Here is a 16,301-nt window from a genome sequence, read left to right as displayed (position 1 = left end):
CTCTCCCAAAAATCCAGCGACTGGGCTCCTCAGTTCCCAGACTTTTACGGACTGTTGTTAAAAGAAGACAGGATGCTTGGGATGGCTGAGGCTCAGGAGGTAGAACAGTTCATCTACTAATCAGCAGGTCGCTGGTTCGATCCCTGGCTCCCCCAGCCTGCATGCCAAAGCATCTTTGAGCAAAATACTGAACCACAAGTTACTCCTGGTACATTCATCAGAATGTGTAAAAGAAAGTACTTTGCCATAGAAAAAAGTACTTGTATGGGCGACTAAAGCTTGGAGTATAAAGCACTTTGAGTACCCCAGCAGAGTAGAAAAGCACTATATAAGAACCAGTCCATTAACCATGGCCCTGTTTCTGAGACGTGTTCTTACCATCAAATCAAAATGAGCCAATATTTTTCTAAAAGTGGTACATTTGCTCAGTTTAAACATTTGATGTGTTTTCTGTGTGAATAAGAAATCTGTTTATGAGATTTATGAAGTGACTGGAGCACCTGAACTCAATGATGTGGATGGTGAGTGAAGACTTTTGGCAGTGTAGTGCAATCATGAACAAAATAGTTGTTGCAGATTGAATCCTGCATGGCCAATATAATTATTCTCTTCTAGGTCTGAAGACCCAAATAAACCAGATTAGTGTAACATCGAGATCCCTGGGTTTTTGGATTATCCAGCTGATCTTAAACATTTTAAGTAGGAAAAATTGCCATTTTTTTGAAATCCCATGAAACAGAAAAAGAGTGCTTAAATCTTACATCTCTGTATCTATTGGGCTCCTAAAGTCTCAGCTACCTAAAATTCAAATTCGTTTTTACCAGACATTCAAAGAGAAGTCCTTTTCATTTTTTCTGATTTATTTTCCAAAAATTACATGTTTGTATGGTAGGTGTTTAATATGTTTTGTGTTAATTTCATGAGCCTGAAAGTGTGTTTTTAAGTCAGCTTTGACCTAATGTCTCTTTTGGATTTGAGAGCAAAGTTTCTGCCGGCACAAAGTCTGTAGTTCCTGTTTTACAGGCACAAAACCTCCCATAGGCTGCATTACTCCTGAATGTAGCTCAGTTCAAAATGATTACGTCATTGTGAGAGAACACGTGTGGCATGGTGCACGGCCTTTCTCAGGGCAGCACGTTTCCTTGAATATTAATGCAGTCTCACAGAACATGTATGTACTCGCATCAGAAGGCTAACAGCTTGTGGCACCAGGCCCCTGGTGGAAACCAGTCTACTTCTGTGGCAGTGTCTGCACAGTCTGAGTGATTTTACATGCATTATTTAACATGATCTTCATACACAGACACTGTGCTCACAGCGTGGTGGCTGCTGTACTACAGTTAGTAAACTAACCCGACACACAGAAACCCCGGACGGTTAAATATCTGCGTGGATCTGGAATCATGCAGCAGTAAATGTAACCTAGTCTTTACTGTTTTTTTCACCAGTAGAATATATATATAATTATGTTTAACATTTCTAATAGAATACATGTACAATATATTTTATATTTGTGTATATATATTCATATCTTTATGTATGTATTTATTCCGTACATCCACTTTATTTGGTACACTTGTTCAACTCTTGCTGACGCCCGAGGTCCAAAGATAGATATATAGATAGATTTATAGCTGATAGGAAGGCAAATAACCGCTCATTAAAACCAAGATATGCAGAAGAGCATCTCTTAAAGTACAAAATGTGGAACCTTGACGCAGATGAGCAACAGCAGGTGAAGACCACACTCCTGTCAGCTAAGAACAGGAATCTGAGGGTACAATTCACACAGGTTCTCCAAAATTGGAGAACAAAAACTGGAAAAATGTCGCCTGGTTTGATGAGTCTCAATTTCTGCTGCAGCATTCAGATGGTAGGGTCAGAATTTGGCATAAATGTGAAAGCATGGATCCATGCTGCCTGAGTAACTGTGTGTATCAGTGGTTCAGGCTGCTGGTGGTGGTAGTGTAATGGTGTGGCACATTTTGAGCCCCTTAGTACCAGCTGATAACTTAGAACCTCAGACTCTTGTCAACATATACTGCCAAAGGTATTCACTCAATCTGCCTTCACACGTATGGACCTGAGTAACATCCATTCTTAGTCCACAGGCTCTAATGTGATGTGGGCCCACCCTTTGCAGCTATAACAGCTTCAACTCTTCTGGGAAGTCTTTCCACAGGTTTAGGAGTGTTTATGGGACTTTTTGACCATTCTTCCAGAAGCACATCTGTGAGGTCGGACACTGATGTTGGAGGAGGAGGAGGCCTGGCTCACAGTCTCCGCTCTGTGGCGGTGGAAGTGACTGGAGCGCCTGAATTCAATGATTTGGATGGTGAGTGAATATTATTGGAAATATAGTCAGTGTTCACTTCTGGCTCCAGAAAACCAAATGGCCCGTCAGACCAGTAGCTAGGTCCATCAGTCTGTGCTGGTTTCCAGTGAGGTGGCCACTGAATAAATGAATGAAACAGTTGATGCACCTTGGACCAAGAAGAACAAAGACTAACAGACAGTTTCCATAAGGGACTTCTCCACAAAAATTAATTTGTCGTTAAATGTGTTATTCTAGATCCATGAATGTGTGATTTCCGAGCACACGTTTAAGCTGGTATTACATATAAGACAGTGTGTTCATTAAGTTCTGCCAGTTTAGAAAATAAGTAATAAATGAAGAACATTTGTATTCCTTTACTCCAGCCTTGTGTACCGCTCCTGCGCCGCATTTTCCCTCTCTCCGTCCATCTGCGTGTCAGCCCGCGCCGCAACCGAGCCCTGCTTTATACGGCTATTTTTATTATTGTTGTCATTGGTAAAGGCCGCACTTCTGTCAACTCAGATCGCTTTCCTATTGGTTGAAAGGACTGTCTGTCATAGTACTTCCGTCCGTTTGGCCGTTTTTGATTGGTCGGTGTGCCTTTTTTTTCCTCTTCATCACGGCGGTGGGTCGGTGCTGCTGTGTCCCCGGGCTGGCACGTTCCTAGCTAAATTCTCCACAGTGTAAAATTGGGTCCCCCTATATTTCGCAACCCCTCCCCCCCAAAAAATCTTCAGTTCCCTGAAACCGCTTATACATTTGCGCTTAACAGATTTCTAAATTTCCTTCAGAAACCCTAGAAGATGGCGGTGGTAAGCGGGATGTCGGGGTTGGCGGTAGCCCGGCTGGAGGGCCGAGAATTCGAGTATCTCATGAAGAAAAAGTCGGTGACCATCGGCCGGAACTCTTCGCAGGGCTCCGTGGACGTCAGTATGGGACACTCCAGCTTCATCTCCCGGCGGCACCTAGAAATATTCACTGCGGGAGAAGATGGCACAGGCACGGGGGAATTCTATCTCCGATGCCTTGGAAAAAACGGGGTGTTTGTTGATGGGGTGTTCCAAAGAAGAGGGGCTCCACCTTTACAGCTCCCGCGAATGTAAGATTCATATCCCAGTTTGCATGAGGGGGGGGGGGGGGGGTCTGGTTATTTCTAGAATCGTGTGTTGTTGTTTTGTTATCCCGCTGCGGCGTTGCACGTGCTGTGACAAGCAACACCAAGCCTGGTACGTGCAGCTCGTGTGTGTGTGTGTGTGTGTGTGTGTGTGTTTGACCAAAAACCGCGTCAGCCGGCACTTCTGTGCCAAATATGCATAATAACGGCAGCGCTCATTATTAGAGGCGTACTGAACCTGACTCATAAGCGCAGATAATTTCTTTCGGTGCCGTGGTTTATAGCAGGCTGCTTACGTCAGTGAGACGTCAGGCAGTTATAATTCAGCTAAGAATTGGTGCGTCATGTGGAAGCTAGCGTTACACTTCAAAGTTGTTTTTAGGTATCACTTTTTTTCGCTTATGGCAAATTACAGAGGCTTCGCACAACTGAAAAAAGTGTCTAATGCTCGTTTGTACTCGTGTGTGTGCGAAACATTAAAATGGCCGAATTATAATAGAATTAAGTTTGAATTTCTCAGAGCCGAAAAGTTCTTTGAGGGTTTAACCCTCAGCTCCTCCCGCCCCTCCCTGCATGCCAGCAACTCAGGCTAACAGTTAAACTTGCGTAGGTGGTGTTTCTGCAGAACAGGCTACAGTATTTGCCTTCATAATAAAAGGCTGGCAGTGAGCTGTTGCTGTGTGTCTTGTGCATTATGTTACAACCCCAGCTACATAGCTGAGGTTAGCACTGCAGCCTGGCTTCATGTTCCCGACCTTTGCTGTGTCATTTTTCTCTCTCATAGTTTCTGCTTCACCTTTGCTTCAGAAGTGTGTGTGTGTCCGTGCATTAGGAGCTATTCATGTTAGCTCTGGTAATAATGTAGACATGTTAGAAATGATCTGTTACATAATGGTAATGGAGGATGACCCTATTTAAGAGGTGTGAATCTCAGTAGTCGGACCTCCTTGACCTGCTTGTTGCCAGCCTAGAGGCTTGAGCGTACAGTAACACTGTAACAAACATAATTTACTGGAAGATTTATTTCACACATTTAAATAGTCACGTGTCACTTTGTTTCTGTGTTCTTTTCCCCTTAGGTGTTGTTTCCGTTTTCCAAGCACAAGTATAAAAATAACGTTCACAGCCCTGTCCAATGACAAGAAGGAGCCAAGGAACGTGCCAGAATCACCAATCAAGTCTGTCCAGCCCCAGATTTCCCCCCTGACCATCAACATTCCTGACAACATTGCGCACCTCATGAGCCCGCTGCCTTCACCTACTGGAACCATCAGGTAGGACTGCTCGAGTTGTATGTAAGCAGATTATTTTTTTTAAATAAGCCACAGTTTTCTAGTCTTATTTATTTCCTCATCACAAATCAAGACATGGTTTAAATATCTTTCACAGCGCAGCAAACTCGTGTCCATCAAGTCCACGTGGGGCAGGACTGTCCAGCTACAGGACTTCCCGCATTTTGGCCTCCGATCTTATAGGAGACAGCTCCCAATCAGAAAACGACAAGGAGGCCTCAGGTGAAGACAGCCCTAAGGTGAGAGGAAGAGCTTAATGAGAACAGTGCATATAGTTGGTGTGTGTGCTTGATTTTAAAATGGATTCAAAGTAAATGTGTCAAACAAGAACTGTGTGTGATGACGGCAGCAGACTTGAGAGAAATCTCAGTGGATTTGAGCACTTTGAACATCACTGGTTACTCAATGAAATCTAAAAATTGCCCAACTTTCACAGCAGCAGCATAGACTACAGATCCTGTGTGTGTGCGTGTATACATGCTTGTGACACACATTTCCTGTGTAATAAACGTAACTTTGCTTCTCCTACAGGATGACTCCAAACCCCCGTATTCATATGCACAGCTAATAGTCCAAGCTATCACCATGGCTCCGGACAAACAGCTAACACTGAACGGAATCTACACCCACATCACCAAGAACTATCCCTACTACAGGACAGCAGATAAAGGCTGGCAGGTCAGCGGCATTATTATATCTCACAGTGTGCTTGGGATTGAAATGTGGCTCGGTAACCGTCTTTATTTTTTTATGTAGTTATTACTTTTCTGTCATGGCTGGAGAGCTACATACACCCACTTATTCACCAATCCAGTCGACCCACTGAATAGATGGAACTAAAACAGCAATGTTTTATATCAGTAAGCATCTGCAGTTTGTTTGATGTTCAGGTAGACTACACGTGTGCACGGGTGTTCTATCAGATCCTAGTCTTTTGATTAATTAGGAGCGACATGTTTCCACAAATGAATTTTGGCATCCTGGGAGCCCAACTTGTTCATAACCTGTGCTAGCTTCAGTTATTCTCTCTATATAACAACAATAGGCCTCTGCCAATATGAAATTTCAAATGTGAAAAGGAGAGCCATTTTATGTTTAATCATCACGCAGAGCATCACCGTTTGACTGCACCCAGCTCCTGCATCATGTGAAGATGTTCCACCTTATTTGTTAATGAGGTCTGGATGAAGAGGTCACTGTGGGAAATTGTGTGTGAGAAATTGGGACAGCTATTTTTCGTTCATTGAAATAGGGAGGAAACATGGGTGAAACACGGTGCCACCACTGCAGCCTCTGCTAACAGAGACACCCTGAGTGTGTCATGAGTGGGCCCAGCGTGGGTTTAACATGTGCAGAGCAGACCATGACAGGCAGAAATTCAGCCACTAGTTTGGGTGTGTCATAAACGCTGATCCTGAACCGATGTTAGTAACCAAAGCAGTCTCCCAACCAAAACCAAATATTTTGCCATCATTTTTTTTTTTTTTGTTTGTGTTAAACAGAAATGATTCTGCAGGAGTCTCACTTCAGGGGGTACATTCTTATAAACACGCATAAATCAATAATCAGTGGAGCAGAAGCTGAAGAGTTCATGTCTGCCGTCCTCACTGTCCAGCGCTGATGTTCTGCCATGAAGTGCACTTTTATCATGACGATAATGATCAGTTTTGTAGTAGAGTTGATAAATTAATGTTGTGTTTTAGCTTTGTGAAGTACTGAACTTCATTATTTTATGATGTTTGTATTATTCTACACCCGTCGTGTTTATAAGTGGAGAGGGCCGTAATGTCCGTGTAATTATGGAGGAGGATCTATGATGCTCGTTTCCAGGTCCATGTTTTTATTCTTGGACTCTACTAGAGGTGCTTTGCTTGATTCTCCTCTTCTTCTTCTTTGGCTTCTTCCTTTATGGGTCGCCACAGCAGATCATCTGCCTCCATCTCACGTTATCCCCAGTATCCTCTGTCACACCAACCCTCTTCATAACCTCTGTCACTACATCCATGAATCTTCTCTGTGGTCTTCTTCTTTTGCTCCTGCCCGGCAGCTCCATATTCAACATCCTTTGTCCAATATATCAACTACCCCTGCACATATCCAGACCGTCTCAGTTTTGTCTCTCTAACGCTGTCTCCAAACCGCCCAACCTCAGTGCTCCCTCTCATGTACTCATTTCTAATCTTGTCCATTCTGGTCACTCTCAATGAAACTCTTCACATCTGCAACTCTGCCACCTCCAGCTCAGCCTCCTGTCTTTTGTCTCCAAACCAAACATTACAGTAGGTCTCACTTCCCATCTGTCACAAATCACCCCGACACTCGTCTCCGTCCACTCCGCCCTGCTTGCACTCCCTTCTTCACCTCTCATGTGCTGTCCTTTGCTTTGGATGGTCGATCCCAGCTATTTAAACTCCTCTGTCTTCACCAGCTCTACTCCTTGCAGGTCCACCTTTCCACCTGTCTCCTTCTCATTCTCACACCTGTTCTGTCTTCCTTCTTGTGACTGCCATTACTCTTCGCTCCAGGCTCTCTTCCACCTGCTCTTTACATTCACTACAGATCATAATGTCATCTGCAAACATCATAGTCCTCCTGCCTGCCCTCGTCTGCCTGCCTGTCCATCACCACTGCAAACAAGAAAGGCCTCAAAGCAGATCCCTGATATAATCCCACCCCCCGCCCCACCTTGCACCCATCTGTCACTCCGACCACACACCTCTCCACTGTCTCACTCTCCTCATACATGTCCTGCACCACCCTCACATGCTTCTCTGCCACTCCTGACTTCCTCATGCTGCACCACAGCTCTTCTCTTGGCACCCTCTCATCTGCTTTCTCTGGATCCACAAAGACACAGTTTAACTCCTTCTGACCTTCTCTAACTGCTCCATCAACACTCAGAGCTATACTGCCAGTCACAGATCATCAACCCTGTCCTTGAAAATCAGTATCAGTACCCTGATCTGTTTTTCAGGCATCCTCTTACACTCAAGTCCACTTCCCTCTATCCTAGACATCTCCATACCTCCACATGTATGTCAACTTCCTCTTCAGTTGCCCTCACTTCCTCCTAACTAATCCTCTGCACTTCCTGATTCACTAACTGTCCCTTATTCCTCCCTCCCTCTCTTTTCATTCATCAGTTCCTCAAAGTACTCCTTCCATCTATAACACACTTTTTTCATTTATTAGTTGATTTCCATCGCTATCCTTAACCACCCTAACCTGCTGCACATCCTTTTCAGCTCGATCTCTCTGTCTAGCCAATCAATAAATGTCCTTTTCTCCTTCGTTAGTGTCCAACCTCACATACTGCTCACTGTAAACCTTTTCCTTTGCTTCTGCCACCCCTCTCTTTGCTGTACATCTTGCCTTCCAGTACTCCTGTCTACTTTCTCCATCTTGTAGCTTTGCTTGATTCACAGTTCAAAATAATCCTTATCAGTCTTATAAGTCTCTCAGTTCATCATCTGAAACGCTATTTGGCTCAGTTTTGAATCCCTTTATTCCAACTTCTTATTGTTTGCCCCTCACAAACAGAAGGTTTGAACAGCAGGTGGGTGGGGCTCTTGGTGGGATATCCGCTCGCTTTGACATTATACAAAGTTAAGAGTGGAGAAAACTGTAACAGACTTTACTGAATGGCTTTACTGCAAAGTAATGTCAAATATATCCATTTTTAAATTTACACATTGCCAGCAAAACTTGTATAACTTCAAGATAACAGAAGCAGTGTTCAACCAGTGACCTGATGCTCCAAACCAGCCAGCTGACAAAGTTTGAGAACATCAGTGAAGTTAATGCTATCACCGGTGTAGTTCATGGTCAGGCTGAGCCCCCTCTCTGAAACACACACAGCAGGGGGCAAAGAGGCAGAACCACAGAGGGTAAAGATGGTAAACTCAAGGGGAGTGATGTAGGCACCAGCAGTAATTGTCACTGTAATCACCTTTGAAATTTTTATGGGTAAATAGTAAAAGTCCATTAACGAACCACCTTCACAACCATGAAAATGTTCTTTTCAGCTGCTCAGATCCTCTTTTTGTTATTGACAATGTAATTGAATTAAGAACAAGTAAAAATGAAGGCCATCTATATGCAGATATCTTGTTTAGGTTGCCCGAACTCTGATAAGCTACTTTGCTGCAAAAAGACAGCAACTGTCCTCCATCTGCTGAAGGTGTGCAGCATACAGGGGTGATTCTAAAGGGGGGCATAGGGTGTCCTTCACTTCACGTACATGTATGTTTTACTGGTCAATACAATACAGTGCTCGTATGCAAACAGTTTCAGGCAGATGTGTGTATGTTGATGTCACCTCCCCTCCATCTGCTGTAGCGTACTAGTGTGTTTTTGATTGGCCTGCTTTTACATCTAGAAGCTGTAGCTTTTCTGCTCAAACTGTACAGGACAGTGAGCACGCCACCATGTGGAGCTCACACTGAACACGGTGGTGTCCTCAGTGTTGACAAACTGGGAGAAAGGCAACATTGTTAATTTTAATTCTAAAGCTGAAAGCAAACTGCTGCCTTTTTAATTATTAAAGTTTTTTATGAAGAACTTTAATATTTTATTTGATCTAATTTATGTTTGAAAACATGAAGATGAGAATCTTGACTCAGTGATAGTTTGGAGGATTTAACAGTAAGACAATATTTACATTTTCTGTTCCTGTCTCTGCTGTGGCTGAAAATACACTTTACTGCCAAAAGTATTCACTCGTCTGCCTTCACACACATGAACCTGAGTAACATCCATTCTTAATCCAGAGGCTTTAATATGATGTGGGTCCACCCTTTGCAGCTATAACAGCTTCAACTCTTCTGGGAAGGCTTTCCACAGGTTTAGGAGTGTTTATGGGAATTTCTGACCATTCTTCCAGAAGCACATCAATGAGGTCAGACACTGATGTTGGAGAGAAGGCCTGGCTCACAGTCTCCTCTCTAATCCATCCCAAAGGTGTTCTATCAGGCTGAGGTCAGGACTCTGTGCAGGCCAGTCAAGTTCTTCCACACCAAACTGGCTCATCCATGTCTTTGTGGAGCTGCTTTGTGCTCTGGTGTGCAGTCATGTTGGAACAGGAAGGGGCCATCCCCAAACTGTTCCACAGAGTTGGAGCATCAAATTGTCCCAAATGTCTTGGTATGCTGAAGCATTAAGAGTTCCTTTCACTGGAACTAAGGGGCCGAGCCCAACTCCTGAGAAACACCCCTACACCATAACCCCCCCTCCACTAAACTTGGCACAATGCAATCAGACAGGTACCGTTCCTCTGGCAACCTCCAAACCCAGACTCCTCCATCAGATTGGCAGATGGAGAAGTGTGATTCATCCCTCCAGAGAACACGTCTCCACTGCTCTACAGTCCAGTGGCGGCATGCTTTACACCACTGCATCAACACTTTACACCACTGCATCAACACTTTACACCACTGCATCAACACTTTACACCACTGCATCAACACTTTGCATTGAGCTTGGTGATGTAAGGCGTGGATGCAGCTGCCATGGAAACCCATCCATGAAGCTCTCTACACACTGTTCTTGAGCTGATCTGAAGGCCACATGAAGGTTGGAGGTCTGTAGTGATTGACTCTGCAGAAAGTTGGTGACCTCTGTGCACCATGATCCTCAGCATCCACTGAACCCACTCTGGGATTTTATGTGGTCTTCCACTTTGTTATACTCCCACTAACAGCTGACTGTGCAATATTTAGCAGTGACTGGACTTGTTGCACAGGTATCATCCTATCACGGCACCACGCTGGGATTCACTGAGCTCCTGAGAGCGACCCATTCTTTCACTGATGGTTGTAGAAGCAGTCTGCATGCCTAGGTGCTGGTTTATACACCTGTGGAAGTGATCTGGGTGGTGAGTGAAGACTTTTGGAAATAAAGTGTATATTGAGTGAAACAAAGGTTATGTAAAACTATGTTAAACACTTGTTGCTGCTGGATTGAATCAACACATTGTTGAGGTTCTACAGATGTGCCTAAAAATTGTTGGTGTCTCAATAAAATGATCATCTAATTACATTTGTACTTTCTGTATTCTCTCTATAACAGTATGTGTTACACATTATATGGAACACAGATCTCCTAGCATGTTCTTTCATTTTAATTAAAATTTTTATTCATTTATTTTTGGTTCTGTAGAATTCGATTCGCCACAACCTGTCGCTGAACCGCTATTTCATCAAGGTGGCTCGGTCTCAGGAAGAGCCAGGTAAAGGTTCATTCTGGAGGATTGACCCCGCCTCCGAAGGCAAGCTGGTAGAACAAGCCTTCAGGAAGCGCAGGCCCAGGGGTGTGCCGTGCTTCAGGACCCCTGTGGGGCCACTGTCCTCCAGGTAAAGCATCTTGACATGTTTTTAAAAAAAAAAAAAAATCTTCCTGTATGGGTATATAGTAGGTTTTATATGGCAGTGATGAAACCACTGCTTTCCCTTCCCTTTTCCAGGAGTGCTCCAGCTTCTCCAAACCACACAGGGGCGCTCTCGGCCCACTCCAGTGGGGTCCAGACCCCAGACAGCCTGTCCAGAGAGGGCTCCCCAGTCCCCATGGAGTCAGACCCAACCCCACCACCAGCCCCCACCCAAGCCACTACAATCCAGCCCAAACTCGCTGTCATCCAAGAGGCCCGCTTTGCACAGAACCCCCCTGGTAAAACACTGGATTTCTCTTTTTGTCCTGAGCCTTATAACAGCTACTGTGTGCAGAGAGGTCACATGTAAGCCTGAACACATGCACTCTGTTTTTCAGGTGTTTGTCTCAAAAATGAGACAGCAGTACCACCATTACACAACCCTTTTCTGTGCAGGTGTACCGTGTTTGTGCGCTCCTGCACTGCCTTATGTGAGTGAATGACAGCTGCTTTAACCTTTAACCCGCCCTCTGACAGGCTCCGCCCTCAGCAATCAGCCAGTATTGATCGCTGTGCAGCGCCAGATGCCTCAAACGACCATGAAGCCTGTGACCTATGCCATGGCCACGCCGGCCATTGTTACGACTACAGTTAGCTCTGCCCCCGTCATGCAGACGGTGCATGTTGTTCACCAGATCCCGGCCGTCACCATGGCAACTGTTGGCGGACAGTCTGCTGCTGCAGTGAGCCCCAAACCTCAGGAGAACGGAGGGGGAGAGCACCAGGAGCTCAAAGGTGGGTTTTTTGTGGTCTCTAATGCATGTTGACGCTCCCCTGTGTTGTTATTAAATACAATCCTGTGAGCATGTGTAATATTGATATTCTTGTGTGCAGTAAAAGTGGAGCCGGTGCCATCCATCACAGCCTCCTCCATAGGTGGAGTCAGTCGTATCATCCAGACCTCTCAAGCTGCTCCCCTGACCACAGTTACCATCGTGCAGCAAGCTCCGCTGGGTCAGCACCAGCTCCCAATAAAGGCCATCACACAGAATGGGACCCACCTGGTCCCCATTAGTACTGCCGCTAGCACAGGTGACTCGCACACAGTCAGACCATCACTTCACTGATAATAATAATAATACTGGGTGCTAATAAATACTTGGGTTAAAAAACATGGAATGGAAAGTTTACATTAACTAGAAAGCAGGTGAAAAGAGGAATAAAGGCCCAAATCTTTGTCACTGGGGTTAAGCAGTGTTTACAGTAGTGCTCAGTTATCTGCAGACACACAACAAAGGCCTGTTTCAAAATCCTCCTAGAGACACATCAAAAACTGAGACCTTTGACTGGTTCATGAAAATTATGATAATAAACAAACAATAAACATGTTCACCGCTGTGGTCAACATGTTTATTGAGTCAGGGATGTCTACTTTGCCTTTGCAAAGTGTTGTAATATATTTTCTGAACTTCTTAAATCTTCCCTCTGACAAACATCACAGATTTACAAAAGTAATAACTGGGTGAAAAACCTGTTGCAGAGCTCCAGATTAGCAGATCATGGTAAAAGAAATACAATGTCACCATATTTTAGATATTTGTAGTAAGTAACAGGTCATAATTTGTTCAGCAGCCTGATAGCAGTTGGAATTATCTTTTTTTTTTTTGTATCTTGCTCATGTGACTGAAGATGCTTTTTATAGCTTTTTCCAGGCCTGGAAGAGGTTGCAGTTAGAGTACTGAGTGTCTTTGGTGGGCTCGGGCAGTCCATCAGTGCTTCTGCCTCCCTCAAACGGCACCTACATTATAGTTATTAAAAAAGACTAAACTGATAAAAAACTAAGTTGGAATGAGCAAAGTGAGACTAAACCAAAAACAAAAAGAAACGTAAAACTAACTGGAAATTACAAATTTATTACAACTCTGTTAATCCACTGCTTTCTGATTTACATGAGTACAGAGCTGTAACTAAACATTTACTAAGAGACTTGAAAATGACTGTTTGAAAATGAGGAGGCCCATTTCATCCATCCATCCATTTTCTCCTGCTCATTCTTTTCAGGATATGATGGGGAGGCGGGCATAGTTTGTCTGTGCAAATTATGCAAAGGCATAATTTAGTCAGCATTATAGGGTGCAGTCACCACAGAACTGTATTCAATGCATTAAATCTTTCAAATGAATGGCAAAAGTGAGTGCTTAGATTTAAAGGATGCTTTAAGGATTCTTTAGATTCAACTCATTGTCATTGTGTACACAACGAAATGATTGTTTACATACTACTTTATACTATACATACTATAACTAATACAGTTGACTTAAAGATTTATTAACAACTGAGTAAAACATTGATCATAACTTTTATCTTTTTATGATCATTTGATACATCTCTCTGCAACATGTCCTGAAACTCTCAAGTTATTTAAAATGCCTAATTAATCATTAGGGGGTCCCTGTCAGAAGGATTAAACTGATGATTTGTTGAAACCTTTCAGTGAACACACCATCAGAACTACAGACAAACAAAACCAGCAATTCTCCATCCTAATCTGAAAATATTAACATACCCAAAGCTGTGCTGATGCTCACTCTTGTTTGTTTTGGTCCAGTTTTTATCATTTCTTCTTTCTGTAGCTGAGCGTGATTGTTTCCCGGCGTTGGTGCTGATGAGGGTGAAGTTCTGGGTGCTTCAGCCCGTCCTTCCACATTAGTGTTAGTGCTCCTTCTGCCTCCATCATGTTTCCTCTTCCTCTCATGTTACATTGATCTTTTGCACCATCTTGTGGTAAAAATTGGCATTACGGTATTATGAAGTACAGCCCGGCTTAACTTCAGTTGATATCTCCTCAGCACAACAAACAGATGTTTTAGACATTAAGTCCTAGCAGTTGTTTCTCCACATTCTGCTGATGGCTTCAGTTCATTTTGTAAAGTCTTTAAACTAATTTGAAACACAAGAATTTTAAAAAAAGCACATTTAACGCTCATTTCTAATTCATCCTGTCTTCTTTTCTACCAGCCGTTGCAAACCCTCTCCACCTCCTGGCAACTCATGCTTCGGCCTCAGCTTCCCTTCCTACCAAAAGGCAGAACGGAGTACTGCAAGACCAGCCTGAGACAAAGAGGGTGAAAACAGAGGAGGAAGAGGAGAGCGAACCAGCAGCTGCCAACTGTAACAATGGCACCACGGACAGAGCCGGAGAAGGAGGGGTCAGCGAGCAGGTCGGCGACAAGTAGCCCACCCACCCCCAACTGCTCCAGTCTGCATCCTGACCCCCGCTCTCCTGTATGCATTGAGCCACATCTGACCTGGTGTCATTATCTTACTCCAAGGTGCCAAAAAGCGAAGGACTACAGAATGTGCAAACCCTTCCCGACCTCTCTTCCATTTATTTACGGCCACGAAACGTGATGCAAAAACTAAAAGACCAAAACTCAAAATGAAACCAAGAGCGTTCCTGATGACTGTAAATGCCCGACGTTTGAGACCCAGATGGAGAGAAGAAGCACAGAAAGGAAACACATTTGAAAATCCAGATTAAAGGAAAAAAAAAAGGCTTTTTAAGCAAGCGAGAGTCCCGAAACTCATCCAAAGACGACGAGGAGTCTTATCCTGGTAGCATTACAGACAAGCGCTTAACTGTGTGTCAGATAGAAAAAGCAACCAAGTGATATCACCAGTAGTGTATTCCGCAAAGGGAAGTGTGTGTATGTACGTGTGGACATTCCCATCTTCGGCAGCTAGCCTCCATGTCGACCTAGCTAACCCAGTTGTGAGTAGATATGCAGTATTCTGTTGTACAAGTGTATCTTTGGATCTTTTGAGTCTTTCTCCATTTCCCAAGGCACAGATACTATCTAGTAATAATAAGATAACTAAAGCTATAAGTGGGGTCATCACAACATCATTTTCTTTTCTTTTTTTTAATTAATTTATTTTTTTTATATTTGCTGTTTTTGTATGTGGACTCTGTTCGGTGAAATGAATGTAGTCTCTGTTTTTTTGGATTTTCTTTTTGTTGTAATGAAAACACTATGGAGTGGATGTTCTTTTTTTCCTGCTCATTCATGCAAATTAAATTCCTTTTTCACTGTACATCTACAGATTTGTCATATTTTACAAATATCCTAAGAGATAAAAATATATTCCCATGTGTATTTGACCATATGCTTCATTGAGCTTGCATGTTACGGTTCTAGAAACAATGTACCTGAGCAGATTATCCGACTACGGAACTGAAGAAAATTTGGACTGGATCTACGCTGATTCTGACCAGTGCTGCACTTAACCTCTTAGTTCATTTAAAAACATTTGCATTTTTTATTTGTACATTTTTAGTCGGGTTTTATCCCCATCATCATTGGCTGTTGTTATCTTTGTGTTGAAGTTGGCAATCTGTTGGCTGGATTCTCTTATTCATTTCAGGCTACTAAAAAAAGTCTATTCAGATTGTATTCTATGTTACACAAAGAAAAGCAAGTGATAGGTGTTTGTTCTGCTTCAGTGGATAAATGCTTTTTTTTTATAAATTTATTTAAAACATAATCTCTTAGTTTGTATTTCTTTGAGTAAATGCCTTCTCAGCTGGGCAAACGCAAACTCTGTGTCATTTATTTCTCTCTGCTGGAGCGATGAGACGGTGACATCAGGAATGAGCTGAAGCTTCATTGAGAACTGGCCTGTCAGTGGAAATGTTGGTTTACAGTAAGGGGCTTTAGTTTGACACGTAGTAACCTATACAGTCCAACATCTGTTCTGGTGATTATTCAAAGATTCAACTAGACAATTTTTAGCTCAACTAGACGTTAATGTTGGCCATAACTTGAGAAAGATGTGACCTAGGATGCTCAAATACACACCATAGATGCATCTACTAAAACTCTCAGACGAGTTCAAATCTTGGCAACCTTGACCTCAAGGTAAAGGTCAGAGGTCAAGCTTTCTGAAAATGTTGTGAACGCTGCATATCAAAGAATGTGACCTAGGATGTTCAAATTCACACCATAGAAACATACTGTTCAAGCTAGCGCCATCAAACTCCATACACTTTTTCACTGACTTCACTGTAACAGCACTTTGACCTCTTTGACCTTTCCTCTGTTGCAAATCAAAATCAGCCGAGCATTAGCAGCCACTCAGCGGTGCTCTTGTTAAATGCATTCATACATGTATGGCTTTACCATTTCCCACACAGCAGTGTTAATTTCCTCAGCG

At 43.3% G+C, this 16,301-nt stretch overlaps 1 protein-coding gene across 1 annotated transcript; it reads left to right on the top strand.

Moving 5' to 3' along the window:
- The first annotated feature begins 2,948 nt into the window (after window positions 1–2,948).
- On the top strand, window positions 2,949–14,441 carry foxk2a (forkhead box K2a). The gene is made up of 9 exons (XM_030755434.1): window positions 2,949–3,416; window positions 4,511–4,705; window positions 4,821–4,962; window positions 5,255–5,401; window positions 10,880–11,073; window positions 11,184–11,386; window positions 11,625–11,882; window positions 11,982–12,179; window positions 14,106–14,441. The coding sequence occupies exons 1-9, from the start codon at window positions 3,121–3,123 to the stop codon at window positions 14,321–14,323; spliced, it is 1,851 nt and encodes a 616-aa protein (XP_030611294.1). The 5' UTR covers window positions 2,949–3,120; the 3' UTR covers window positions 14,324–14,441.
- Window positions 14,442–16,301: the final 1,860 nt, after the last annotated feature.

Source organism: Archocentrus centrarchus, chromosome 19, assembly GCF_007364275.1.
Source record: "Archocentrus centrarchus isolate MPI-CPG fArcCen1 chromosome 19, fArcCen1, whole genome shotgun sequence".
Taxonomy (NCBI): Eukaryota; Metazoa; Chordata; class Actinopteri; order Cichliformes; family Cichlidae; genus Archocentrus; species Archocentrus centrarchus.
The sequence above is the reverse complement of the archived record's forward strand: the minus strand, read 5'-3'. Positions and strand labels throughout refer to the sequence as shown.